This window comes from Podarcis pityusensis (assembly GCF_964106645.2).
Source record: "Podarcis pityusensis genome assembly, chromosome: 1".
NCBI classification, from domain to species: Eukaryota; Metazoa; Chordata; class Lepidosauria; order Squamata; family Lacertidae; genus Podarcis; species Podarcis pityusensis.
The window spans coordinates 105,044,334-105,071,739 of record NC_138028.1 but is presented as its reverse complement, the minus strand read 5'-3'; the positions used below and the strand labels follow the sequence as shown (position 1 = coordinate 105,071,739).

The window sequence follows — 27,406 nt, the reverse complement described above, 5'->3', positions numbered from 1 at the left end:
AGGGTACCCAACGAACTGCCTGCCTGTTCCTTCCCCTCTTCGTCTCCTCCCTTCGGAAACGGCGACGTCGGGATAAACCTGCGGGATTAAAAAGAGCCCATGCCTAAATTGCCATTCTCAGCCCTTCTGGACCGGCCCTCTCGCCTTCCTTCCCGCGCCAGGATAACTCAGGCGACTATGTAGACGAACCCAAACGGGTGTGGGCGGGGACGGAGGAGAGGGGGGGTCCTTACGGAGCGGGCGGAACAGGAAGTAGAGCGGAAAGGGAGCCGAGGGCGGGGCGGAGCTGTGCTGAGGACGGGGTAGCTGCGCACCGAGTCGCTTCCTTACTTGGGGGCAGCAGCCGGGCCCGAGCGCCCCGGAGGGTTCGCCGTTCGCCGCCATTATTATAATAGCCACCATGCCTCTCTTCGGCTCCAACCCCTTCGAGCAGGATGTGGGTGAGTCCCGGCGGGTGGGATCTGCCGCCCACCCCCCTCCGCCTGGGAAAACGGGGTCGCCGGGCTTCAGCAGGCAGCCCAAGTGCCCACGGGAAAGAGGGGCCAGGGCTCCGGGGCGCCGCGCCGAGGCAGCTGACCCCGGGGCGGGGCCGGGAGGGAGAAGGAAGGAATGAACCCGGCGATCCCTGTTTCCCGGGAGGCTCTCTTGGGCAAGAGGCCTGATGACACAACCGACAGTTCCTGTTGGCCCCTGGGGACGACGTTGCAGCAACGCTTCCGGGGTGGGGGGTCCCCGCGTGGACCAAGGCCGAGGGGCGCGACCCTGGGCTCCCTCGTTCCTTTCCTCTCCACCCCCCCCCAATTGTTTTGGGTTACAAACACTAAAGGAAGCCGCTAGAGACCTTTCGGGAAGTTTTTGTTGCGTTGAGGCTACAATCTTGGGCAGGCAAATAAGATGGGCGTCTAGTGTTGGGGATCGATGCCGGGGTGGAAGCGGGCACCTCTTAAATATAAGAGGGGTTGGTGGTGGTTGAGGATGTCCGCAGGCGCTCAAAGCTGCGGTGAAGTTATTCCTCTTCCCTGCGTTAGAGTTGTTTGGCCCGTTTCTTAGATACATAGAGGAATCACGTTCGTTTATTCCCCAGAGCTGGTGCTCCTTCTATTAAATATCTCGTTGGCTGTGAGCTACCTAGAGGAATACAGTGGTACCTCGGGTTACATACGCTTCAGGTTACAGACTCCGCTAACCCAGAAATAGTGCTTCAGATTAAGAACTTTGCTTCAGGATGAGAACAGAAATCGTGCTCCGGCGGTGCGGCAGCAGCAGGAGGCCCCATTAGCTAAAGTGGTGCTTCAGGTTAAGAACAGTTTCAGGTTAAGTACGGACCTCCGGAACAAATTAAGTCCTTAACCTGAGGTACCACTGTAAGGGCAAAAGTCCCCCCCCCCCCCAATCACCCGTTGTTCTAGGCGCGTTTTTGGGACTGGGAATTTCATGAGTGCCAGCAGTTTCTGAGCTTTGCACCTAAGATTTCAGATTAAAACTGTAGAGTGGAAGGAAAGGAGGACCTTTTTCTGCCTCCCCACTTCCAGCAACTCTCTGAAAACTGGAGAAGAGACCCTGTTAAGAATATTGGTGAGATAGGCAGGAGAAGATCTAAAAATAACCGTAATATTTTAGCTGCAGTTCATTCATTTCCAGCTTTGTAGTCTTGTTACAAAAAATCACGCCTAGACGTTCTGTTGTTGCGCCCATAACCCAGGTTTAAGGTGCCATTTAGCTCCTAGCTTTCATATCTCCGTTTCTAACACTGTCCATCGCCACCACCCTGGTGCAAGACTGGAACTGAGAACTAATAGCTTGCTGAAATTCTAAGACGAACAAGGGTTTTAACCTGGCGGGTAGTTCCAGCAGTTAAACTACTGGATCGCTTCGTTCATATGCATTCAGGCCATAATGGTGCTGGAGACAGAGATATGTGGCAGTTTCTCATGCAGTTCCTTCTCCCAATATATCATATTGACATAACTGTTCAGATAACTGGGATTAGGGGACTGGGAAAATAGGCAGGGAGTCTTGCATGGCTGACCTTGGTTTGACAACCTAGACATTGCAAGAACAGATATGCTTGTACCAAAACTTCTGGAAGTATTGAGGCCAGGCTCCTTGCACTCATTTGCCTTCTGTGCGAAGGTACAGTTAAATTATTCAAAAACAGACTTCTAGAGATTTAATCTTAACCTTGTTCCTTCCTATACTTTCACTGTACTGTCTCTCACTCTGTCAAATAAATGTGTTTTGGATCTTAAATAAATATTGTTAGTGGTCTTGGTAATAATTTGGATGCCTTGGAAGGAACACTACACCTGGAGTTTATTAGTCAACAGACCATATATCAACAGACATGACAGGACACTTTTCTCCTCATTTACAGTGACATCAACTGTGGTCAGCTGCTTGCTTTTGTCATTCCTGGTTGGTGGATATTTTGAAACCTGAGAACACGCACCTTTTTTACAAGCTGTCTTGTGCTGTAAAAGTTGTGAAATTAGTGGCATTAACCTCTGTGTGTCTTTCAAACTTAGGCCTAAAGGGGGGGGGGAGCATTGCTTCCCACATTCTCTAGCGGTATCTGCAATGGGATTTAAAATTTTGTGTTTCTGAAACCACTATTTCAACAAAAATGTATAAGGCAGGAAAATAATCTTGAATCCTTTCTGTAGCTTCCCTGCACACGTATGCGTGCACTGTACTGAAGTTTATTGTTTTTGACAATTATTTTTTTAGATCTAAGGGGTTCTTTAAAAATCACAGAGGAATTGGGTATCTTAATAGTCTATTGTAGGTGGTAATTCAGATACTCGTAGAAAATGTGGGAAATACATGGATGACAGTGCTCTCTTTTGCTAGAGGTTCAGCTGTTGAGCTTCCTAGGATAAGGCTAATATGTAGGGAGTTGAACGCAGATGGACTTTGATTTCTGGCACAAGCTCTTCTTCAGTCAACATTATTAAAAGCATACACCAGTTACATCAAACAAAAAAGTTAAGTGATTTGCTCGCTCTTCATAAAACACCATGAGAGTGGAAAAGATAGTAATGTACTGTAGTTGGGGGAAAGCATTCTCTTATGATCCATTCCTTTTCTGTTATACGGAGATTGCTTTATATGCATATAATAGAGCAATCTGGAAACCTGCCAACCTTTCATGTCAGATGATAGGACCCTGTTGGTTCCTATGTCCTTACAGAAAAATATACATGGTTCAACAACCTTTGCTTCAGGCTAAGCAGCTCTTTTTCATGAAGGCTGATTGCATACACACTGAGTTGATAATATAGGATACCTGAATTAAGTGGAGAATGAATTGGCATTTCTATTATTGGAGACTAGAATATTTAATTGAATTAATTACCAGAAACCAGCAAATTTGCGAGATCACTTAGTAGAAATGTGAATGCTTTAGATATGCTGATCATCTGGATGTGTTTTGTTGAAACCTGCAGTCTTTTTTTTTTTATAACTTGTTGCAAGCTAGTCAGGAGTGTATGCTTTAGTAATTGGTTCACAATTATTTTTTGTTTTGTCATACAATAAGACACCTTTTATGTGTTGGCGGCTATCTTTATTTAGTATTTGGATCCAAGAAAATATAAGATGATTAAGTCACTATAGCCCTCTGTTCTTTCTCCAAACCAAGTAGATCCCTATAAGTATGCATTGCCATGCTAATTTGCATAGTATCTTGCACAAGTTTAACGTGGTTCTCCATCTGGCAGGCATGTTGTTGTTCAAAAAGGCAGTTACAACTTCAGTTAGTGCAAAGAAACTGGTGTCCGTGTGCATAGCCCTAGCTTAGTGAGGTACCACACACAGAAAGGGATGCTCCATTGACAGTTGATCTCCTTTTCTCTCTCCTTTACCCACTGAATAGTTGATCATTGCAAATATGGCTTTATGAGCACAGTCTTAACAGCTGAGTCAGGGGAAGGAACCGTGTACAGTACTTCCCACAATTTCTGCTAGAGACAAGCACAAACAGGGAAGCATTGGAAATGGGAACAAATGTGCATGTAGCGTTTTACTCAAATTCCCGGTAGAACCTTTCTCAGTCATACATTTATTTAAAGTGTGATAGTTCCTAGTACAAGATAATTTTGTTAGCTTTCAGTGAGTCCCCCCCTTTTTTTTTACTGTAAAGTTGATATTTCTGTGATTATCTATCTTAATCGGGTATGTTGAAGTTAATGGAAGTACTAATTGTTTGATTTTACAATGTATGGGCCTTCCCCAACACAGCTACCCATCAGGTCTCACTGTTATCTGAGCTTCTGGTAGTTATGGCACAGTTCACTTTTTTCTGAATGCATAAATAGGGGTTATGGTTTACTCCTCCATCCTAAAAGATTTACAGTACATGTAGAATGGATAAGAATTCTTTATTCTTCTAGGAGTACAACCCCTAATATTTCTGCTTGAATTAACTGTTCTTCATGCGCCTCCTGATTGGAGCAATGGTTGAGGCAGCAAAGCAATTGGCATTTCCTGTGTTACATTTCTTAATTGGGGATGACTTGGATGCAGAAGTAGGGCAGCAGGAACTGTATCAGGAAGAGACAAGACCAGAGGGTTAAACATTCCAAAATAAAACAGTCAACCTACTTTTGTGGGTGGATATTTCAGGCACACAGGAGCCTTTGATTTCCTGTGCCGTACAGCTTGGAACTTACTGCCTTAGCATGAGATTTGAAAATTGGTGGATAAAAATCAAGGCAAAACATGAATACACTTATTTCTGAAACTCAGAGTGTGTGTGTGTAATATTTTATTAAAGCTTTTTCATAATACAATAAGCTAAAAGAAACTAATATAAATAAATACAAAAACAGAGAAAGAGAAAAGAAAACATAAAAGTCCTTTCTCAAAGGTAGCTCTTAACCCTTGTCACCCTCAGAAAGTGGTGGAGCCTCCCAACTCTGACCTGGGAACTTTTTCTTCGTCTCCCAGTCTGTCATCCTGGGAGGTCTTCCCTTCCCTGCCTCTCACTCAGGGTCCTTCCACCAATTCAGGGTCCTTTGTGCATGTGAAATCCTTAGACCCCAATAACAGCCCGGAGCAGAGGACACCAAAGAAAAGGAAAATAACCAAAGAGAAGTAAACTCATTTTCAAACCAGCTTCTGATGTTCTTTTAACAGAGGAACAACAGAGGAAGCTACTTTATGATGGAGTTAAACCATTGGTCTATCTATCTCAGCATGACTGGCATCAGGTCTCCAGAGTCTCTGCTGAGGTTTATGTCTATCCCTACTTGGAGCTGCTGGGAATTAATCCAACCCAGGATCTTTTGCATGCAGTGCAGATGCTCTACAACTGAGCCATAACCCTTTGATTTAATAGACCTTCTTTGATAGCAGGGGGCAGTGCAAAATTATGGAATGGATCGTTCTATATCATTTCACAGCTGTTGACTAGGGATAAGGAAGATCTGGCTTTCTGGATGTTGTTGGATTCCAACTCCCAATTATCAGGAATTATGGAAGTTGCAGTGCAGCGGAGTTGGGAGGGCACCATTCATGCTGTTGGCAATGGTTGGCAGTGCTATGCTTTGAAGTTGCTCTAAAGGAGGAGTCTGTTAACAAATGCACAGATCAGATCTTGAGAGTCTCATACATCGCTTGGACAGATGGCAGAAGAAAACAGTGCCCTTTCAAGAGAATTTACAGTTTTCACAAGGGAAATGCCTCATTTATTTGCCTATGATTTCCGAGCTCTAAACAAAGTTCTGTGAGCCAGTGCTGGTGCTTGTTCAAGCTTTGTTTTGTCTCTACTTCTTGCCCAATAAATGGGTTGAATCCCGTTCATGCTGTTGTGCAAGTGCTTTGGAGCCAGCAGGAGGTGTCCATTAAAGGGAAGGGAGTGATCTTTGCCAATTTCCCCCATCCTCCTGTAGTCCTGAACCCTCCAGAACAGATTCTCAGGGAAGTTGAGAGCTGCAGGAGGTGGGTCGGGTCATCTTCCAGCTTCTACTCCAGCTCCACAAACAGAGAATTAACTCCAACGCTTCCCTAAGATGCAAAGTAGTTATTTGATTTGTAAATACATTTAAGAAGTTTTAAGTTGTTGCCTTAAAGGCAGCAACATTACTTGCTGTAAGCCAATTCTGTTGTAATCTCTTCTCCATTATATTATGAAAGAACTGAGAATTTTAAAAACTAAATACTTGTGCTGCAAACTGCTTTTTGGACATACCCACCCTACAGTTTGGTTGAAAAAAATATGAATAACAGATACATTAGACTTGTACCCACCTCTAAAGAGTTAATGTACAAAATTTCATATGTTTACACTTGGGTAAAGCAGGTATGAAGGATATGCCTTTTCAGACTAAACAGATCACATAAAATGATAACCTTGTAACTGCAGTTCTGTGGGGAGGTTTTTTCCATCGCACTGAGAAATGTGTGTCTCCTTATGGTGGTGTGATGGGACGATGAGCTGCTTGTGTGTAAAATCCTAGTCCCTCAGAGTTTGGTCAAGTTTGCAAACCTCTGTCTGTAACGGAGCCCCTTAAACATGGCTCCGTCAGTCGCTGGCAGATTCCGACAGTGGTTGCTTTCGGAATCGCTTCCAACATAAAAGCTCCTTAACGGAAACACGTCTTCTGGACTCTCTGCGTGACAGTCTCCGGCGAGGAGTGGGTGTCCCTACAGGAGGTCCTGAAACCTCCCCACTGTTTTCGCTGGAAGTGTCTCTGAGCCATCCCTCCAGCTCCCTTTCCCTCAGCCCAGCTCCTCTCCCCCTACTGGTTCCCTCTTCAGCTGCTGAGTCTCTCCCAACCTGTGTGAGCCCTTTCACTTCCCTTCCTTCCGATGGCAGTTCCCTGACATCCACCTCCCCTCCAGGGCCCCCTTCATCCCCTCTCGCCCCCTCCTCTACGGGCGGTGAGGAGGCAAAACCCCGGAATGAACTTCCTTCATCTTCCGATGTCCCGAACACTTCTCTCCACCTGTTGCGGTTCCTGGTCTCGAAGTACTCCTCCTCCTCAGAGTCCATCTCCCCTTCCCCTTCCGATTCCGAGAATCCTTCCAACTCCTCCTCCTCATCGGTGGTCCCAAAGTATTCCCTCCGGAACCTCTCCACAGGCTGAGGTTTCCTTGGGAACCTTTGATGGAACGTTTCTATCAATACCTCGTCATTGATATCTTCTGCCATTACCCAAGTGTTTTCTGACTCCGGTTCTCCTTCCCACGCTACCAAATACTCCACCTGATCCCCCTTCCATCTGGCGTCGAGGATTTCTGCCACATGGCTGCTGCATTCCCTTTCTTCTATGACCGGTCCCCGAGTGGCCATCCCTTCTCGTCCCCCCTCATACGGTGACAGTAACGACCTGTGAAATACTGGGTGCAGTTTCATGTGGTTGGGTAACCGGAGCCTGAAAGCCACTGGGTTGACCTGTTGAATGACCTCAAAGGGACCCAATCTCCTGGGTCTTAATTTCTTACAACCTCCTTTGAACGGCAACCCTTGGGTTGACAGCCACACCCTATCTCCCACCCTTATGGTTTCACCTTCCCTTCGGTTCTTGTCTGCCTGCCTCTTGTATTCTTCCTTCGCCCTTTCTAAGTTGAGTTGGAGCTGACGATGGATTGCTTCCATTTCTTCTACAAAATGCTCGGCTGCCGGGACACCCCATCTCTCCCCTTCTCCCCCTGGGAAAGCCCTGGGATGACACCCATAATTAGCCAAGAAGGGGCTCATCCCTGTGGACACATTCTCGGCATTGTTGTAGGCAAATTCCGCCAGCGCCAACTTTTCTACCCAGTCATTCTCTCTGTCATTGACATAACACCTCAGGTATTGCTGGAGGACCCCGTTTGCTCTTTCCGCCTGCCCGTTGGTTTCAGGGTGCCGGGCAGTCGAAAAGTTGACCTCCACCTGCAGTAAGCTCATGAGCTTCCTCCAGAACCTGGAAGTAAATTGTTTTCCTCGGTCTGAGACCACCCTCAATGGCACTCCGTGCAACCTAAAAATGTGTTCTACAAATAACTTCGCTGTCTCTTCCGCCGTGACTGCATGCGAGCAGGCTACAAAGTGGCACATCTTTGTTAGTAGGTCTACCACCACCATGATGGCTGTTTTCCCCTTGGACTTCGGCAGATCAGTCATAAAATCTATCGACACTGCCTCCCAAGGTCGTTCTGGGGTTGGTAAGGGTTCTAATAGCCCCGCCGGTGCCCGCCTCTCCCCTTTGGCTCGCTGGCATTGCTCACACCCTCTTACATACTCCCGTACATCTTCCCTCACCTTAGGCCACCAAAATTCCCTGGTGACCAACCACATGGTTTTGTGTTGTCCAAAATGCCCCGCCGTGGGGCTGTCGTGCAACTGCTTGAGTACCCTCCCCCTTAAGTCTCCTTCAGGGATATACAGTGCCCCTTTGTAATACAAAGCTCCATTTCTTTCCTCGAAACCCCCTGGTTCCTCTCCCTCACCCCTAAGACCTCTGAGCTTATTCTGGGCGTATTCATCATTCTCTGTTTCCTCTACCAGTTCTCTTTGTCCCACCAATGCCGCCCCACACACCCAGCGGTCCTCTGGAATGACATGTCTCTCTTCGGGTGCTCCCTCCCCCTCCAAATATTCAGGTTTGCGTGGGAGAACTTCAGTCCCTGCTAGGGTGGCTTGGGCCCCTGCCAAACCCTTTCCCTCTTTGCAGTGTTCTAAGCAATGTGCTGAACCAAAAGAAACCACTCTCTGATGCCAGCCCACCAGCGGATCATGTAACGCTAGCCAGCTCATCCCCAATATAATGGGAGCTCCTCCCAAGGTGGCCACATTAAACGCTATCAGTTCGGTGTGCCTTGCCACCTTCATTATCATTGGGACGGTCTGCAAGCTGACTTCTCCTCCCAACAGCTCCCTGCCATCGATCGTGGTCACCTGCAGGGGGTTGCTTAAAGGGATCGTCTGTATCTGGTGTTCAGCTGCAAACTCTTTGCTCATGAAATTGCAGGAGCTGCCTGAGTCCAACAGCGCCTTTATCTTTAGAGGGTGTCCGTTTGGCAGCTCTAGCGCCACTTCTATCACTAGGGCGGGTTTAGGAGGTTCTGGCGTGGGCACTTTCACTGCTCTTTGGCCTGGCTGCTGTGCCCCGACGGTGGCAGCCAGGCGTTGGCTTTTACTTGCTTCGGTATTTCTTCCTCTCTTCCCTCCACAGCTCCTACCATCCCTTGCCATTCCTTCCTCTGGGGGCAGACTCTGGCAAAGTGACCTGGCTGTTGGCAGAGATAGCATTTCCGGGCGCCTTTTCCCTCCTTCTTTCCCCCCTCACTGGGCTTTGAAACTGCGCGCGCGCGCGCTGTTCCGATTTCCATCGGCTCTGCCGGCGGGAAAGTTGGCTCTGGAATGTCTGGAATGCGGAACTCCTTCCAACGTTCCCCCTTCCCTTCCCGCCTCTCCAATGCTCTCGCCTCCTGGCGCGCTCCTATGGTCAGCGCTGATTTGGTCAGCTGGTCCATAGACTCCGCCCTGGGCGCCCGGGAAAGTTCGTCTTTCACAGCCGAAGAAAGCCCTTCTTCAAAGAGCATTTGAATGGGTTCCGCCGATAGATCCCACCCCAATTTATGGATCAACATGGTGAACTCAGTCCAGTACTCACGGACAGATCGGCTCCCCTGTTTGCAAGCCATTAACTGTCTGCGGACCACTCCCTGTTCAATATCGCTGGAAAACATCAGATCCATGGCGCGAAAGAACTTCATCGTGTCCTTTAGGACGTCACTATTCGCTGCCATCAGGGGTCTAACCCAGTCTCTCGCCCCCTTTTCAAGATGCCCAATCACGAAAGCCACTCGTGATTCCTCGTCAGGGAATTCATCAAACTGCAGATTGAGGGCATATTGCATCTCTGTCCGAAAGCCATGATAGTCTTTGGGCTCCCCCCCAAACTTCTGCACCAATCCTGGTACCTTTCTGACGAGCTGGGTGTCTTTCCCCTTTTTGTCTGCATCCTGAGCCCTCCTCTCCTCAAGCCTCGCCGTCTGCAGCGCTAGCTGGACCTCCAACACCCGGTACCTTTCTTCCAGGCTTGGACCCGCTCCAGCTCCTGCTTCTCCGGTTCCGGCTGGGTTGCTCATGATGCCTTCTCCTGCACAAGCTGCTCACGAAGACTGTCGGAATGCTGTGATGGGACGATGAGCTGCTTGTGTGTAAAATCCTAGTCCCTCAGAGTTTGGTCAAGTTTGCAAACCTCTGTCTGTAACGGAGCCCCTTAAACATGGCTCCGTCAGTCGCTGGCAGATTCCGACAGTGGTTGCTTTCGGAATCGCTTCCAACATAAAAGCTCCTTAACGGAAACACGTCTTCTGGACTCTCTGCGTGACAGTCTCCGGCGAGGAGTGGGTGTCCCTACAGGAGGTCCTGAAACCTCCCCACTGTTTTCGCTGGAAGTGTCTCTGAGCCATCCCTCCAGCTCCCTTTCCCTCAGCCCAGCTCCTCTCCCCCTACTGGTTCCCTCTTCAGCTGCTGAGTCTCTCCCAACCTGTGTGAGCCCTTTCACTTCCCTTCCTTCCGATGGCAGTTCCCTGACAGGTGGGAACGAAAAAACTGCTTCTGAAGTTTATAGCTTTGGGAGCATATACAGAATAAAAAGCAGTTGTTTTGCTAGTGGCAGTTCTAACAGAGAGTATATGTGTTTGAAAAGGTGTTGATTCTCAAAGCTCTATTTTTCTTTATAGAAAAAGCCACAAATGAGTACAACACAGCTGAAGACTGGGGAGTTATTATGGATATATGTGACAAAGTTGGAAGCACTCCTAATGGGTAAGACACTTCGTCCTGTCTGCCAGCTCTCGTTGAATGTCATTTTATGTTTCTGCTGAGTAATCTGTGTTTCCTGTGCCCAGATCTGATAGGTAGCTCTATTCATTCCAGTCAATTCAGGCTGGTATACACAGTAATGTGCTTATGTTAAAACTCATCTTGTATAAAAAATCAGATCCATTTAAGATGCAAAGGGAAAATGCAACTAGGTCACTTGAGAAACTGTCCAGGTTGTTAAGTAAATTCTCTTTCTGTTGTGAAGTAGCAGAATTTTTTTAACCTAGAGTTTCCAGTAAATGCCAGTGTTGTTTAGATGAACTTTTTTTTCCTTGTAATTGTCTTCCAGAACTCTTGGACTCTTGGTTCTCATTCTTTTTGGCAGCTTTTATTTTTATCTTTTTTTACCAAAAATGCATGCAAGATATATTTGCTTGCTTTCAGACTAAATTGTAAGAAGAAGAAAAATGTGTGCTTGGATGTGACTGTGCTTTATTCAAGCTTTGAAAGCATTTGGTGCCTATTCTGTTTGAATAGGTTGGTATAAAAATGTATACCAAATTGTGTTTAATGATATTGCTTTGTTTTTTTTAGCAGTCCACCTTCTGGTGGCAAATAGCACTGCCTAACTTAAAACTACAATTTTGCAAGTGCTAAAAAGCAGCCAAAAGACAGAGGAGAGATGAGGCCTTTTCAGACCTTCAAATTCTGTATTGGATCAGCATGTGAAAGGGGAGCAGAGATGCATCTCCTGATTGACAGTATGTGTGCAGCCTTTTCAGGGTTCCCAGTCTTGCGGAGAAAACCTTTAGTGTGTAGGCTGTCTGAACACAGATCCTATCAATGTGTGGAAGAAGGGGGTAATTAATAGGTGTGATCCAGCTTCCCATCCACACACTGACTATGCAGAATTTGAAGGTCTGGAAAAAAGGCTGTTGGAGCTTCCCTTTGCAACATGAATGGTAGGATTGTGTCCCAAAACTTTGGTTTTCAGTGTCTTTTTCCTTCCAATATTTCCTGTCTCCTTTTCAGTTAAGTCAAGTGTGGGCAATCTTGTTGATATTCCTTTGGAGAAGGTAGTCGGGGTGTGTGTGTGTGTGTGATCAGAGTGCACCCCTTTCTCAAACGAGCGTACACCCACCATCACCGTCCATTCACACAAACACACACTCCGTCCTCTCCCTCTTCTCTCTCGCATACACACGACCTGGAGAGATCTGTGCCACTGTTTTCCACATATTTCGTGTTGCAGGCTCACCCCGTTAGTGCCAGAGAAAGAGGTTTGAGCAGGCAAGCAGAGCCTGCCTGCTGCTGGCCCTTCTCTTTCTCCACTCCATGGTCTGCTCTGTGAGAGTGGGCAGGGAGCCACCAGTCTTGAGAAGAACAGAGTTGAGTGAAGGGAGTGGGAAGATGCTGGCTCTTCCGCCTTCAACTCTGCTCTTTTTAAGGCTGGCAACCCTCATCCCGTCAGCTCTTCGTGTTTTCAGTACAACTAAGAGATAAAACCCTGGATTCCACGAAGTAATGGGATGTCTTCCCCATTGCCCAGAGCAACCAAAAGTCACTCCAGGTGTCAGAAGAAGGGGATGGTCAGAGGAGGTGCCCAACTTTGGGTGGCAGTGACAGGAAGATGGGGGGGGGGAGTAGGCTTGCAGATTGCCAGCATGTGAATTAAGTGATTGAAATAAGAGTCTGAGAAATGATATTGTTTTATCTAGAGCAAAAGATTGCCTCAAAGCCATTTTGAAGAGAGTAAATCACAAGGTACCCCATGTTGCTCTGCAGGCACTAACTGTAAGTATAATACATAACTTATTTTATGAAGAGGGTTAAAACAGTTCTTTTTAATCATAAGGCAATACTAGATGATTGCTTTTGAATTCTATTTAATATCTGTAGATGAAGTAGTAAATCTTTGTTATGGCCAATACCTTCGTCACTGCTTACACCTTGTATTTTATGTGGTTATTTTCATCTACTAATTTTTGCCTTCAATTTCACTTGTTAGCTATTGGGAGCCTGTGTTTCAAACTGTGGAAAGATTTTTCACTTAGAAATCTGCTCTCGCGACTTTGCCAGTGAAGTACGAGTTATTATAAACAAGGTAAGGTTCTAATATGCTCCATATTTAATAAAAGCCAATGGGGAGAAATTCATTGTTATGGTGTCTATGCATCTGTCCAATACACTGCTGATATTTAACTTAGGTTGCAGAAAGGGACAAGTTAAACAGAATTGATAGGGCAGAGAGATGAGTGGAAGAGACTAAACCATGAAATGATTTTCCACAGCAGTATTCCATTATGGACTGCAATGAAGAAAACGTAACATGCAGTATCTGAATTGACAACTGTCATGCAGGAATGACAGACCATGAGAAAGCAGGTAGATCTTAACCCTGCACAGTAGTAGAGCTGGAAGAGCAAAATATTTGCACGTAAGCACATAATAAACCCGAATGGTATTTATAACCAGTAGGAGCCAGCGGGGGCGTGTTGCTCACCCGTCTTCTGAATACAGTGTGTTGCTTGCTGCAGCGGGGAGCTCAACACAGTGCAGGCCCAGTGCGAATACAGTGTTGGGCCTGTTGGACTGGCTCTGCTGTGGCATCTGAGCCACCCTACCTCTGCCATGTCCCATTCCCTCTCAGTAAGCAGCAGCACCATGCCCCGTTTGGAAGATGGGGAGCAACAGATCACACACACACACACACACACACACCCCAGTTCTACATTCTGCTGTTGCGTATGTGAACATGTTGTGGACATATTATCAGTTCTGCATTGACCTCTAGATTTTAGTACAAGGCAATTTAAACATAGGCCATGATCCAAAGAGCTAGTTTAGCCATGTTCAAGGACCTGGCCGTGCCTAATGGCATTTCTTTCCTTCGGGGGGCCTTTCCCCACCTTAAGCAGTAGACCCTTACACCATTTCACAATTCCTTTTTTTAAAAACTCCCTTCGGTTTCAGAAGAGGTGTGGCGCAAGCCCCAAATACCCCCAGGCCTTCAGAGCTAATTTGGGTGGTTCTTTGGATCCTAGCCACAACACTTTAAAAATCAAAATTTGCCTTGTAGATTGTGCTATAAAACCGGGCTTGTTTGTGTCTTTTTAGGGTCATCCTAAAGTATGTGAAAAGTTAAAAGCTTTAATGGTTGAATGGTCAGAAGAATTTCAGAAAGACCCACAGTTCAGTCTAATATCAGCAACTATTAAATCTCTTAAGGAAGAAGGGGTTACATTTCCTACCTCTGCATCACAGGTAAGAGGCTAGAGTTATATTTGTTTCGGCATGCTTACAATTTTGCAGATACGTGAGGACATTTTAAGTAAAACGCAGAATATTTTGACATACTTGATTTTCAGTAAATGCCTGGCTTTCATAACGAGACAGAATTTTACCCTGCATCTGAATAAACTATTATCAAATGTATATTTCATCCTTTTAAAAAGATTTTTATTTCCTGGCTAGTTTACAAATATCTAAATATACTCCGTTATTTAAGAAATGCTATTAAAACAACATAATTTTATACTATGATCCTTATGGCCAAGATGGAAAACTGTAGCATAGCTAAACCCATGACCCTGATGAATGCAGATGCATATAGTGGGAATTTTAAAACCAAGCCCCACTGACTGCTGTTTATTGTATATAGCCTTAGCAATCTGCTAATGAATTCCAAACCTCAACAAAAAGAAGGGGTGAGTGTGTTGTGGTAGTGCTATGAAAAATCAGCATGTGTGACAAACTATTTGCCATACAGAGCAAAAGAAACAGGAGGAGGACATCAGCTGGTGCTAGAAAGCAATGTATGTTGAAGAAAAACTCTGGTCTAATGCATTTTTTGGAGGGAAACTTTTCAAGGTTTGCTCTGCTTACTCAGTTACCAACTTGGGTCACTCTGGAGGCAGCGAGCAAAGGTGCTTAGAGTGTGGGGAATCGTGGATCAGTATTACTTGTGACAGGGCTAACCTGCATGTATTGTGATGCTAGTACCAAATACTGACTCTACCTTACAAGGTTTTTGTAAGAATTGCTGAGATAATGTAGATGAAGCGCTTTGAACTAGTGAAGTACGTTATAGAAATGCTACGCGTTGCTACCCTCTCTTATCACTGCTTCTGCTCCCACACATTCCCTCTTTCTTAGCAAATCATAGGTTTCAGTTGTTTCTATCCTGGACAAACTGTGGTTTGCCTCAAAATAGGGAGCCAAGGACCAAATTGATGTGTGCAATAAATAAATAAATAAATAAATTTATACATACATACTTTGGGCAGCTCCCAACCAAATATTAAAAACACAGTACAGCCTTAAACATTGAAAACATCCCTAAACAGGGCTGCCTTCAGATGTCTTTTAAAAGTAAGATAGTTGCTTGTTGCCTTGATATCTGACGGGAGGGCATTCCACAGGGCAGGTGCCACTACCAAGAAGGCCCTCTGCCTGGTTCCCTGTAACCTCACTTCTTGCAGTGAGGGAACCGCCAGAAGGCCCTCGGCGTTGGACCTCAGTGTCCGGGCACAACGATGGGGGTGGAGACGCTCCTTCAGGTACTAGCAAGCACATGAGTCCAAACTCATTCACATAATACTTAGCCTTAGGTGTAACTCTCTTGAGGCTTGAGTTGGCATTTTGTCTAGAGACAGTATATACCATTACCTTGTGACTGAAATGCTGGAAGTTGAGATGACACTTAAGAGTTCCTATCCAAAATCTGTGTTCCTAGCACCTCTTGAGATTCCAGTCCTTTCTTGTTTTAAACAAGTTTTTAAAATGCTTACCACAAGGCAGCTACATCAGTATCACTGCTGTTTTTAAAGTACAAGCAAATATAGAACTTTTTCCACTTGGTGTAGTATATTAATATTGCCAGTACATTTACAGAGTCCCTCAGCTGTTGCCAAGAATGGTGCATCATCAAGCAAAAACAAAGAGGATGAAGATATAGCTAAAGGTAAAGTATTAGTCACCATGTATCTTGAGCAATATAACATTTAAAGTGTTTCTAAGCTTATGCTTGGAGATGTGTTTTGATGCCTAAAATGCACAACATGTTCCATTTAAAGAAGACTGAACAATGAGGTGGAAATGGGTTAGGAAATGGAAGACAAAGAGAGGAGTGAGCAGTTATTTTCTTAAGGGGGGGGAGGAGTAGGGAAAATTCAAGTTTTAAACCTCAGAAAATGCATATTCTTTTGGAGCTATTCTTCCCTTCAACTGAGCTCTTGGGATGCTTGCCTCTTCTAACAATTTTCTGTTAGTGCTGTCAATCTGTTTTGCTAGTTGTCAAGAAATGACATTAGTTTCTAAAGCTTGTAAGCAGCTTGAGGTCTGAGACCATTCACGCTCATAGCAGTGGTGAACGACTTAATAAGCTCTTTGTGATCTGGAGTAATCCAGCTAATTTACACGAAATTATATTGCAGTGTATAGCACTTTATTAATATCCTTAACAATAAATAAATAACTAGTTACCTCATGGTAGAAAATAAAACTGCTATTAACACATTTCATCATTATTTGGAACATTATAAAAGGCATTTCTTTGTTTTCCAAACCATAGCTATTGAATTATCTTTGCAAGAGCAAAAACAACAAACAGAAACAAAACCTTTATACCCACCTGTAGAAGTTCACCCAAGCAATCAGAAAATTTCAAGAAAGGTGCGCGCCTTATATGACTTTGAAGCTGTCGAGGACAATGAACTCACCTTTAAGAGTGGAGATATTATTGTTGTTTTGGACGACAGGTATGTTATACTTTGAGACCTCTATCTGTAGAGAGGGCTGCTGAACTAAATTTATTTACTGTTTAGGGAAGTTTTTTAATGACTGGTGTTTTAATGTGTTATTAAACTCCTGTTGAAAGCCGCCCAGAGTGGCTGGGGAGACCCAGCCAGATGGGTGGGGTATAAGTAATTTTATTTTTATTATTATTATTATTATTATTATTATTATTATTATTATTATTATTGCTACTACTACTCTGTATGGGTTGTAGCCAACAAAGTTCTACTCAGAGTAGATCCATTGACATCAATGAACCTAAATTTGTCATGCCCATTCATTTCACTGGATCTACTCTGAATATGACTTAACATTGGATACCACCATGTATGCCATACTACTGCATGTTCATTATGCTTTGAACCCATGTGATCATTGTAAAACTTCCTTGGACACCCAAAAACCATTTAGATAAATTCTTAAATCTTTGTGGAGGGTTTCTTCTCAAAATACAAGGGGGTTCTGTGCTTGATCAGAATTTTCATGTGTGTGTAAGCCACAAGGAACCCTTTGAGGCAAGATTAGCTTACATTCATCTTTTCATCTCTAAACTCTACAACTCTACTTTGCCCTGCTTCCCAGGCGAAGGGTGTCATCCATTGGCATCTGTGTTCTGGGGAGCCCCAATCATCTGGCCCAGATGTGGGGGGAGTGCAGGTAGTGGGAGAAGAGGGGCAGGTCCTGTTGTAAGAGAGGAAATTTGCCCAGGTGAATTTCATCAGTAGGATTGTTCTTCAATTGCAGGAACACACTCTTAAGCCAAACCAAAGCACCAGGCTGCAGTATTGGTTTGGGTAGAAGTTCTGTTGAAATTAATACAACTTTGAAATAGAAATGTTCTGGATTATGATATGGACTGATACTGTAGCTGTCCCAGCGTTTGAATCGTGGAGCCATTTCTTTATTGCCACCACCAGAAGTGTTCTTTAGGAACTGTTGTTGTTGTTTTTTTTAAAAGTGAGGTGCTTCCAGAGGTTTACTGATTTAAAAGCGCTTCACTCAAGTCTTGTGGCTGAAAGCATGGCGACTTTCATGAGCCTTAGACTTGTGTGATGTCCCCTCCCCTTTCTTTCTGTGTGGCTGCGAGAAAGAGTTTTCACCTGCCATTTTCAACTAACTGGTTTATAGTTGTGTCTGAACCTCAGATTGTGATTAATCTTTATGGTGGATTATTTATTTATTTGTGCCCTGCTTACATGCCTCAATGGCTTTTGAGCAGTTTACAGCTATAAAATCAATTATGAAATGCCCATGCATAATTAAAACACACAGTGAAACAATTCCTTCAAAGCATTTAAAACATACATCAAAATAAGCAGTTTAAAAGTGCAATTAAAGCAATTAGATCAGGAAGTTCAAGTTCAGAGGAATGCTTGTCTAATGAGGTGTGTCTTCAAGACCTGGTGCAATGCCAGTACTGGCAAAATTGGCTGGGTTCAATTTGCTGTTCTTAATGCCCTAATCCTAATGCCCTTAATTGGGCAGAGGAGCAGAAGATGGTTTGTTGGGCAACATGCTCCAGTATTCTTAGGGACTTTTAAATATTAATAATGTAATTGTTGTTGTTGTTATTATTTATTATGCCCTGCCCATCTGACTGGGTTGCCCCAGCTGCTCTGGGCAGCTTCCAACAAAAATACAGAGGCAAACAGTGTTTGTCCGCAGACAGCTTCCGGGTCATGTGGCCAGCATGCGTAAGCCGCTTCTGGCGAACCGGAACAGCGCACGGAAACACTGTTTACCTTCCCGCCGGAGCGGTACCTACTTTTCTACTTGCACTTGATGTGCTTTTGAACTGCTAGGTTGGCAGGAGCTGGGACCGAGCAATGGGAGCTCACCCCGTCACAGGGATTCAAACCACCGACCTTCTGATTGGCAAGCCCTAGGCTCTATAACACATGTAACACAGCTATAGTTACATGCTAATCCATAAACCTGAATGCATAGTAAGGATTGTATATTAAATGACTCAACTGAATTTGTTTCATTCATTCATTGTTTCATTTGTTTCAACCTCTGAGGTTTTGGAGAACACTTGTGAGATTGAAACATCAGAGAAAATAGTAAGACGGTGTCAAAAACACACACAGAGAACAAATATTTAGGCTTTTGCTTCTACGGGTTTTTTTAGGAGGTTTTTTTTCAAGCGTATTCTTGTGTCAGTTTGGTACCTTGTAGGAGATGCTGGGCATTTAGCAAATCTGTCCCTACAGTGCTTTGCTTGTCTTGCAGAGCAAGCGGTTGTGGTTTGTTTCTGTGGCTTTTCTTTAATGGACCTATGAATGGCAGAAGGCAAGTTATAGAAAGTATTCGCTTGTAAATTAAGAGCCTATGCTAGGGATTTGTAGGGAAACAGGTGAGGGACAGTATATTGCAGTTGTCTGTTTTGTGTAATAAAATGTAAATCTTTATTGCTCAGTGATGCCAATTGGTGGAAAGGAGAAAATCACAGAGGAATAGGATTGTTTCCATCTAATTTTGTGACCTCTAACTTAAACGATGAGCCTGAGTCAGGTAAGACGAATAAAAAAAGGTGGTATTGAAAGCACTTTAAAAGTCACACATAAAGTATTATCCCAATTTGATGTAGGAACATACCATGAAATTTAATGACTTGTCCAAAGTCACTAAGTACCCTGGGAATTGGCTCTAATCCTCTTGACTCACAATGCCTAATTGTGCTCTGATTGCTAAATCGTTTTTATCCTATGCAATATGACAGAAGATCTTGCATTTTTATGAGCAGTAACTTCCCATATGTCTTGTCAGTGGCATTATTATTTCAAGACAAGACTATTTCACTTGCTGTGAAGCCACAGATGGAGGCGGGATGAAAATGTGAGAATAGATGGTTCTCAACGCTCTGTTGCAACCTAATCAAAAAGTTTGGTGTTGCCAAACGAAAACATTGAACTATCACAAGTCAAACTGCTAAAAGTCATGATATGAAATGACTTTTAATTTGCCATCTGGGTTTTGAGCTCAGTGCATTTGTGTTTTAAAATAAGTGTCGTACACCACAAGAGCAGAATTTAAAACTTATTTTTCCGTGTGTGAAGAGTTGCTGCATGTAGGAAAACTTAAGCAGAGATTTCTATCCCAGCCTGTAACTGTATTGAACTTGGATTTGTTTTTATAGGCATTTTTATTGTTGGGTGTTTTTGGTTTTAATTTGCTTCAGGCTGTTTTATTGGGAAGTGATTCAGAAACACAAACAAACAAACAAACAAACTGCTTGGAAAACATTTTAGATTGAGAAACTTATGCTATCATGTTCTCTTAGCTGCAACTGTGGAGAAAAGTTCTTCTGCTGAAGACACAACAGAAGAAGTTACAAAAGCTGAGCCGGAGCCCGTTTACATAGATGAGGTGTGTGGTTGCTTTCAACTAGTACAAAGTCTCATTAGATACTACTTCCTTGAAAAAGCTATTGAATTTTGACTGAGTTTGGGAACTTGCACTCCTAAGGGTTCTAGTGATGTTTTTCTTTGTCTTTCAGAGTAAGATGGATAAGGCATTACAGTTACTCCAGAGCATAGATCCATCGGACCCTAAACCTGATTCTCCTGATCTCCTGGATTTAGAAGGTATTTTTGATTGCTGATAAATGTGCTAGAAGTCCTATTCCAGAATCCATTGTCCTTTGTTCAATAAGCTAAGTGGGAGTCCGGGAGAAAGGTGGGAGGTGAGACTCCCCTATCACTGCATATCAGCCCCATTTATATCGCTTGCAGTCTCCTCAGCTATGAACATTTAACTGAACAAATATCAATATTTGTATATTCTCAGATATCTGCCAACAGATGGGTCCCATGATAGATGAAAAACTAGAGGAAATTGATAGGTAAGACAATTGAGCAATACGTGTGAGTAAAATGGGAATGTATTCTTAAGCAGCACATAGAAGACTTAAGACTGTCATGTTTTCTCTATAGACCTCTTTCAACTTATCCAGGCTTGTTTAGAAGCTTGAAACAAGACATTAGCTTTGTTGTACTTAGGCCATGCACAAGCAAAGAAGAGGACAATTCAGGCTGCAAATAGGTTTGGAATGTGGGACTCTTTGTGGATTTACTAGAACCCACCTGTAAGATAGTGTAAGTCTACTCATCTTAATTTGTTTCTGCATTCCCAGCAGGTGACCACTTCCTGCAATTTGTTTGAGTGTTGAATGAAGGCATAATGGGGGAGGGATATTAACTATGGGGGTAGTGCTATCAGTAGAACAAACCAAGTGGATTTTGGTCTCTTGGAAACAGATGTAAATCCCAATTATTTTCAGCTTCTCTCTCCCACCCCTCACCCCCTAATGTTGTTTGGATAACTTATAAACTTAGCTGTTGAAATTTAGAAATCCCGTAGATTTAACAGTCATGTCTCCTGCCATAGCTTTCAACTATATTGTCCCCTCTTGATGGAGAAGTATTGTGGGGGTGTATTGCTAAGTTATTACTTAAACGGTTCTGGGAATTGCTTGCGTAAAACTGCTAGCTAACTTTAGGAAGCTCATGTATCCTGTAGAGCAGTCTTTGCCAACACAGGAACCTCTCAATACTTTGGACTAAAGGTCCTATCATCCTCAATCCATCATGGGCAGTGGTTGGCAATGGTATGAGTTGTGGTCTACAACATCTGAAGGCACTCGGTTGAAGAAGGCTGCATGAGATCTATGGGAACTGAGCAAAGGGTTGGATATGTTGCAGGGAAGCATGATGTAGAGACTCCTCCTCAGACTTGGTATTGAGAAGCAAACACCTTCTTTCCAAGTCACTTCTTAACCTCACAGGCTTTTAATTTCTAGCAGGCTGCACATTAATGTCTAGCACATGGACAAGTGCATAACTTGACTTAACACTCTTTTTGAACTAGGAAGCACTCGGAATTGTCTGAACTAAATGTTAAAGCCTTGGAAGCTTTGGAGCTCTACAACAAACTGATGAACGAAGCGCCTATGTATTCTACATACTCGAAGATGCATTCATCTGCACCCTATCCACCCACGTCCGCTGGTGTTCCAGTGCAGGTCAGTGTCCCTGTCTAGCAAGGATTCTTTTAAGAACAGTTGCTGCAATGTGAGCGAGGGCCACTGCTCCATTAACAACTTAAGATTTTAAGGTTTCTGAATCCTGCTGCATTACATGTCAACGTACACGCAAGCGAAACAGCATTGATAACTACTATTTATTTCTCCCACAGCTATTTCTTTCTTTTTTTAACCCATACCACATAGTTAACAGATTTCGGAGAATGCTTTAATTGTAAATTTCTTGTAGGCTTGGATCCAAAGAGGGGAGCAGGTTCTGTGTTTCTCCCCCTGAATCCTAACTCCGCTTTCCTGAGAATAAGCTCCATTGAATTCATTTGGACTTATTTCTGAGTAGGCATGGTTAAGATTGTGTTGTATGACTGTATTTGCAAAATAATTGTTTTTACACCACCTCCTTCCTGGGGGAGCTACAGTTGGGTGGGTGGGGGTGTTGCGAAATAAGATCCAAGCCAGTAAGTTTTCCAAGTTAAACATGTTTTCATTGTAGCTTTGCAAATCAGGTGGATAGATTTACTTGTTCAAACTTTACACTGATGATAAGTCTAGTTAAAAGGCTTGTGGACTAGCTGATAGAGGGACTTAGGAATTAGGCATACTGCAGTACAAAATTTTGGGTGTTACACCAGCATTGGTTGACACCAAATAATAAGTAAAATAATAAGTAAAATAAAAGAGATCTGTTGGTGCACATGTTTTGAGTTGTAGTGTTGAGATTTTTGACAATGAAGTGTATCTTGGAAGGACAAAAGCAGTGTTGTCCAGTAAAGTATTGATTTCTCTTGCTTGTTCCTTTGGGCTACAAGTTCTCTGTGTGCTGAATTAAATAACTTGAAAATTCACTCCAAACACTCACGTTTGCTTTAATAAACTTAAGGGAGTGGGGAGAGGGAAATGTGCAGGCAATAATTAAGTGCAAAAAAGGGGGGGAGTGGCTGCATATATTAGGTGTATTTTACATAATCAGTGTGGAAAGAATAGTTACTATGGTAACTGCCACATCAAAGATGATGCATTTAGCTATTATGTATTGCAGTGAACATTTTTAAAATGATAGAAGATTGATTATATTGGGGGGTGTAAAGGAAATTATGAGTATTAGACATCTTAAATTCTAATATTCCTGTCATTTGAAAATAATGCTGCTTCCTGATGAGGATTAAAAACCAGTGATAGCTATAGTTAAGGGGCCAACAGTCATACTAAGAGCAGCCCCTCTGAAATCATTGGATAAGTCAATTTATTTCAGTGGGTTTAGTCTGAGTGTGGTTTAGATGGTTATCACCTTAAGGTCCTAGTAGAATATGGCTTTTGTTGGAACAAGACCTGAATATTTTATTCGTTAGACTTTTTTCCTACTCTTCTTCCAAGGAGCTTGGAACAGCAACCATGGTTTTCCCATTTGGGGAAAATGATTGCCTAAGGCAGGCATAGGCAAACTCCGACCCTCCAGATGTTTGGGACTACAATTCCCATCATTCCTGATCAATGGTCTTGTTATCTAGGGATGATGGGAATTGTAGTCCTAAACATCTGGAGGGCCAGAGTTTGCCGTTACCTGACAAATTTTGTGACCGAGTGAGGATTTAAGCCTGTGTATAACCACCACATCGTGATAGAAGCTTAGAGGAAGCTGCTTGAACCATGATGGTGCAATAATGACCTTGATGCCGTGCTATAAAATACCTACTCTTTCTTTTTATTCCCTCAAGGAACAATTCCTGCGAGTTTTAAAAACCACAGCTTTAGTGCAGTGCTTTTGCCACATACAAAACTGGCCATAGCTTTTGTGTGTGTGCTACCCCCTCTTGTTTTTTTAGCTGTGCAATTCAGACTCGTAATGTTCTGTTTCCATTGCAGTCCTATCCCATGCACCCTCACAGTGGGAACTATGTGGTCCATGGTGTTCCTCAAGGCTACAATCCAGGAAGTGATCAGATTGGTCCACTGAGGTCCTTGCCGCCAACTATAAATTCTTCAGTAACTTCTCAACCTGGTCAGGCAGCTTATTTAAGGTATTCCATCAACAAAGCTGTATTGAAGATGTCTTGCAAATGGCGTAATCTTTCTAGGGTTGCCGTTTGTTTTGCGTGTTGACAATATGTCTTTTTTCCTTTTCTTTTTGTATTTCAGCACCGGTCTAGAATCCACTGCTGCTTACATGAACCAGAATTCTTGCCTTCCGCCTCCTAATACAGTCCCTTATGCCCAACAAATGGGTATGCCTATGGATATGTTCACATACCAGAACAATGCATCCAGTTTGCCTCAAGGAACATGCTATCCAGCAGTTCCAGCTCATTCCCTTACACAGCAGCGAACAAATTACCATCAACAGCCTCTCCTGTGAAAATGCAGTCTGTTCCTGAAAACAGTTTTGGATGTTGCTGACCCTTGTCATTTAAATTGTCCCTCCATTGATTTAAAAGGATGCTTCTGCTCAAGGGAAAAGACAGCCAAGCAATTTCAAAGTTAAAAAAGTTAATTCAAGTTTAACACACTTTTTTTCTTCTTGCAAAGCTGTTTAAATAAGGGGAGCTGCTAATGTGTTAAAAGGCCTTCAACACCCTGCCTTGCATAGTGGTCTATCAGCTCTACTCCCTATTTATAATGAAGCCTCTCTAGAGTAACTTTTCCTTGTGCTACGTTTCATAAGAAAAAGCTTGAAAGCAAGTTTATATGTGCAGCTCTTCCTTTTCCTTCTTTCCAGAGTTTATTAATGACATTGTTTTTATGGAACCTTTAAGTCTGAAGTGGTATCTTGAAACCCAATTAGTTTAGCTAATTTGCTTTTCAGTTTGCACCCCTGCTAGAACATCCTAACAGATTGCATTTTATGATTGTACAATAAAGCAGTTGTAAATTTGGGAGAAGAAAATTTTGAATGACAGCAGTTAATGGACTTTTATGGTTTCTGCCAGATTGGATTTCTTATTTGCATTTCTCAGAAAACTAGTGCTACTTATTGCTGAGGAGTAGTTCTTATTCCCTGTCTAAGAAGAGAAGAGTCTCAAGATTGCATTTTTAGTATGTAAATTAATTTTCAAGCACAAGTTACTCTGATGGAACTAGACCTTTTGCTCTGTCTTCTCTCTCTGCTTTCATTCAGTGGTTTTGCTGAATACTTATTTGCATGAAAGAGAAATCTTTCATATTGGGAAGACAACATTTATGCCACAATTTATTCACAGCAGCGATCTAGGAGCAGATGTCATCTTCTTGGCCTCAACTAGCAAATACACATTTTTAAGAGTTAAGCATCTAAAATAAATATCATGCAAAAATATAATTGCAGTGTTCAGGGATCAGAAAGACTCCTGCCCTGACAGAAAATGAAAGGAAAGATTCTGTGTTTTCTGTAGGTTCATTAATTCCTTGTTGACCATTTACTTATCCAGCTATTTAACATAATCATCTTTAATATATTGTTTATAAGTTACATATGAACGAACCGTACTCTGCAAGCGGGGTGGGTAGTGAAATGAACTAATGATTTAGCCTGAGCAAAAGGTAATGATGGAACACACGAAAATCGAAAGGCATTTATACTTTGGTTTCAGAGCCCTTCTGAAATAGGCACCGTCTGTTGTACAAATACCTGTTATTTCGTAGTGAGGTCTGTGTTTGTCTAACTCAAACCTGCCTGTTGTCAAGTGGCCCTTTCACTTCCTATACTGGTGCTAAATAGGCTGTTCAGAAGCATGTTAGTGATCAGCTGCAGTTCCATTTTGGACCAATATGTGTGTGTGTGTGTGTGTGTGTGTGTGTGTGTGTGTGTTTTCTTCTGGAACACTTGCTTAGTTGATCATCAAGCCATGGTGGTTTCCTTTCTGTCTACAAATGGTATAGAATGGGAAATGGGGCTCAAATTAGCCTTTTCTGTATTCAAAACTGAATTAGTTTCAAAAGGTGTTCTTTTAGAATCCTTATTAAGAGCAGGCCCAGTTTCCCCACCACCACCTCTCTCAGCCCAAACATTTGATAAATGAAATGAAGACTTTTTGATGAGTATGTAACTCCTTCATATTAATAAATTACATAATCAGTTTTTATTGATTCACAATCTTTGATACTACATTAAGTGGTGCCCAAATTTTGACTGTGATGTTAAGCTGAAGCAACATTTTTCATGGTATTTTGTTCTTTATATATAATATATAAATAGTATGTGTGTGTATATATATCCACTTGTCTGATATTTTATACACAACATTATATATACTCATTCTCTAAAAAAAAAAAATCAGTGAAATTTTATACATAGCTGCATTTTGCATTATTGCTAGTTGCTGTAATCTTACAATACATTTATGCAGGTTGTATATATGTATAAATTCTGATGTTGAAATTGTGTATTTAGTGTACTGGTGACAATGGGATCATCTTTCCCTCTTCTTTTTTCTAGACTAAAACATTATTTATTGCTGAGGTGTGATCATAATTATGCTGCCAAAGGAACTGACTACAGATTTCCATAGGGCCCAGACTCCATTGACATCAATGAGTGCTTAGCTATTGATTTGAATGGACTTCAGAATGTACTGCAGGCACACACTTATTTTTATATTAAAAGCAAATCCTTTGCTTTTCACATGTTAACTATTTAAGTAGAAATTCTGACAGTTTGTAATAAGGGTGGTATTGTGCTTTGTTTCATGGGTGTTAAAATAAGGTACAGTTTCTTATTGGTCATTTTGTTACCTTAAATTGTATACAAATGTTTTTCCCTATCTGAATGTTGCCCAAGGGCATTTGTCCATATTGCCACCTGACTCAAGCTGCTGCTGCTGCTGCTTCTTCTTCTTCTTCTTCTTTTTTTAAAAAGGTTAGCACATAAAATTAACAATACGTTCCCCAAGACCTTGGCATCTATATGCATTCCAGTGTTTCTCCCCCACCCCAATAAATATTTAAATGGCTAATCTTCTAAATCTTTTGCTCTTTATGTGTTTATTTGGTTTTCATTTGTACCCTTTCCATGCCCTGCAAACATCTAGCATAACCTGCTGAAAGATTGCCAGCTAAGGGATGGCTATGTCATGCTATAACTGAAGACCTTTCCCTTATTATCTATGCATCATTTCTCAAGATAAGTGTTTTGCAGTGTTTCACAATGTTAAGCATAACCAAGTTTTCGTTGCTATAAACTTAGTTTGTACAAGGCTTGACTGTCTTTCCCTTGGAATAATCTTAATCCTTCCATAGCAGTAGATTAAATTATTTTGCTCTTGAGCTAACTGGTGAAAGGAAAAGGGATGAAACGGAGCACTGGAATTGGTGGAATGCCTTCCAAATATGTACTGTTCAAGAAGTTCCCGTTGTGGTTGCTTGTCCATGTTCAGACTTACGTTTTCTTCCCATACCACAAAATACTTTCTGGGTGTTTTTACATGATACTATGTTCAAGCAACCGTCAGTATTAACAATTGGAGATCTGATCATATTAAATATCCATCCAGATTCTTGTCTACAACATGTTTGGGCTGACTTGGGCAAATAAAACTTGTTTAACAAACATATTAGTAGAGTGTCTTATTTTTATTATGTGCTGATTCCCTTTAACTTGAGCCATGTCAGCTGTTGGGTTAGAAACCCTTTTATACATGGCCCTTATCCAATCTGGCTGCAGGTTTGAATGGCCGTAGGCAATCTACACTCTGGTGAGGCTTTGCCCTGGTTCGCTTACCTGGTGACATTGGTGCACCACATGGTGCCTGTTGGTTTGTTATACTCATTATTTTAATTTTGGCACATTGCCCTAGAAGAATGCCATGTTTGGATCATTGTCTGGGAAATATAAATGG

At 42.8% G+C, this 27,406-nt stretch overlaps 1 protein-coding gene across 2 annotated transcripts; it reads left to right on the top strand.

Annotated features, from left to right (window-relative positions):
* The first annotated feature begins 256 nt into the window (after positions 1 to 256).
* STAM2 (signal transducing adaptor molecule 2) lies at positions 257 to 27,117 on the top strand. Of its 2 annotated transcripts, none has more exons than XM_081007659.1 (14): positions 257 to 440; positions 10,681 to 10,765; positions 12,481 to 12,556; positions 12,771 to 12,866; positions 13,880 to 14,026; positions 15,656 to 15,725; positions 16,401 to 16,521; positions 18,978 to 19,072; positions 19,842 to 19,927; positions 20,058 to 20,145; positions 20,348 to 20,402; positions 21,428 to 21,581; positions 23,463 to 23,617; positions 23,736 to 27,117. In XM_081007659.1, the coding sequence occupies exons 1-14, from the start codon at positions 401 to 403 to the stop codon at positions 23,950 to 23,952; spliced, it is 1,485 nt and encodes a 494-aa protein (XP_080863785.1). In that variant the 5' UTR covers positions 257 to 400; the 3' UTR covers positions 23,953 to 27,117. The 2 variants fall into 2 exon arrangements, with proteins under 2 accessions (XP_080863785.1, XP_080863784.1); XM_081007658.1 differs by having other exon boundaries at positions 258 to 440; positions 16,335 to 16,521.
* The last annotated feature ends 289 nt before the right edge of the window (positions 27,118 to 27,406 follow it).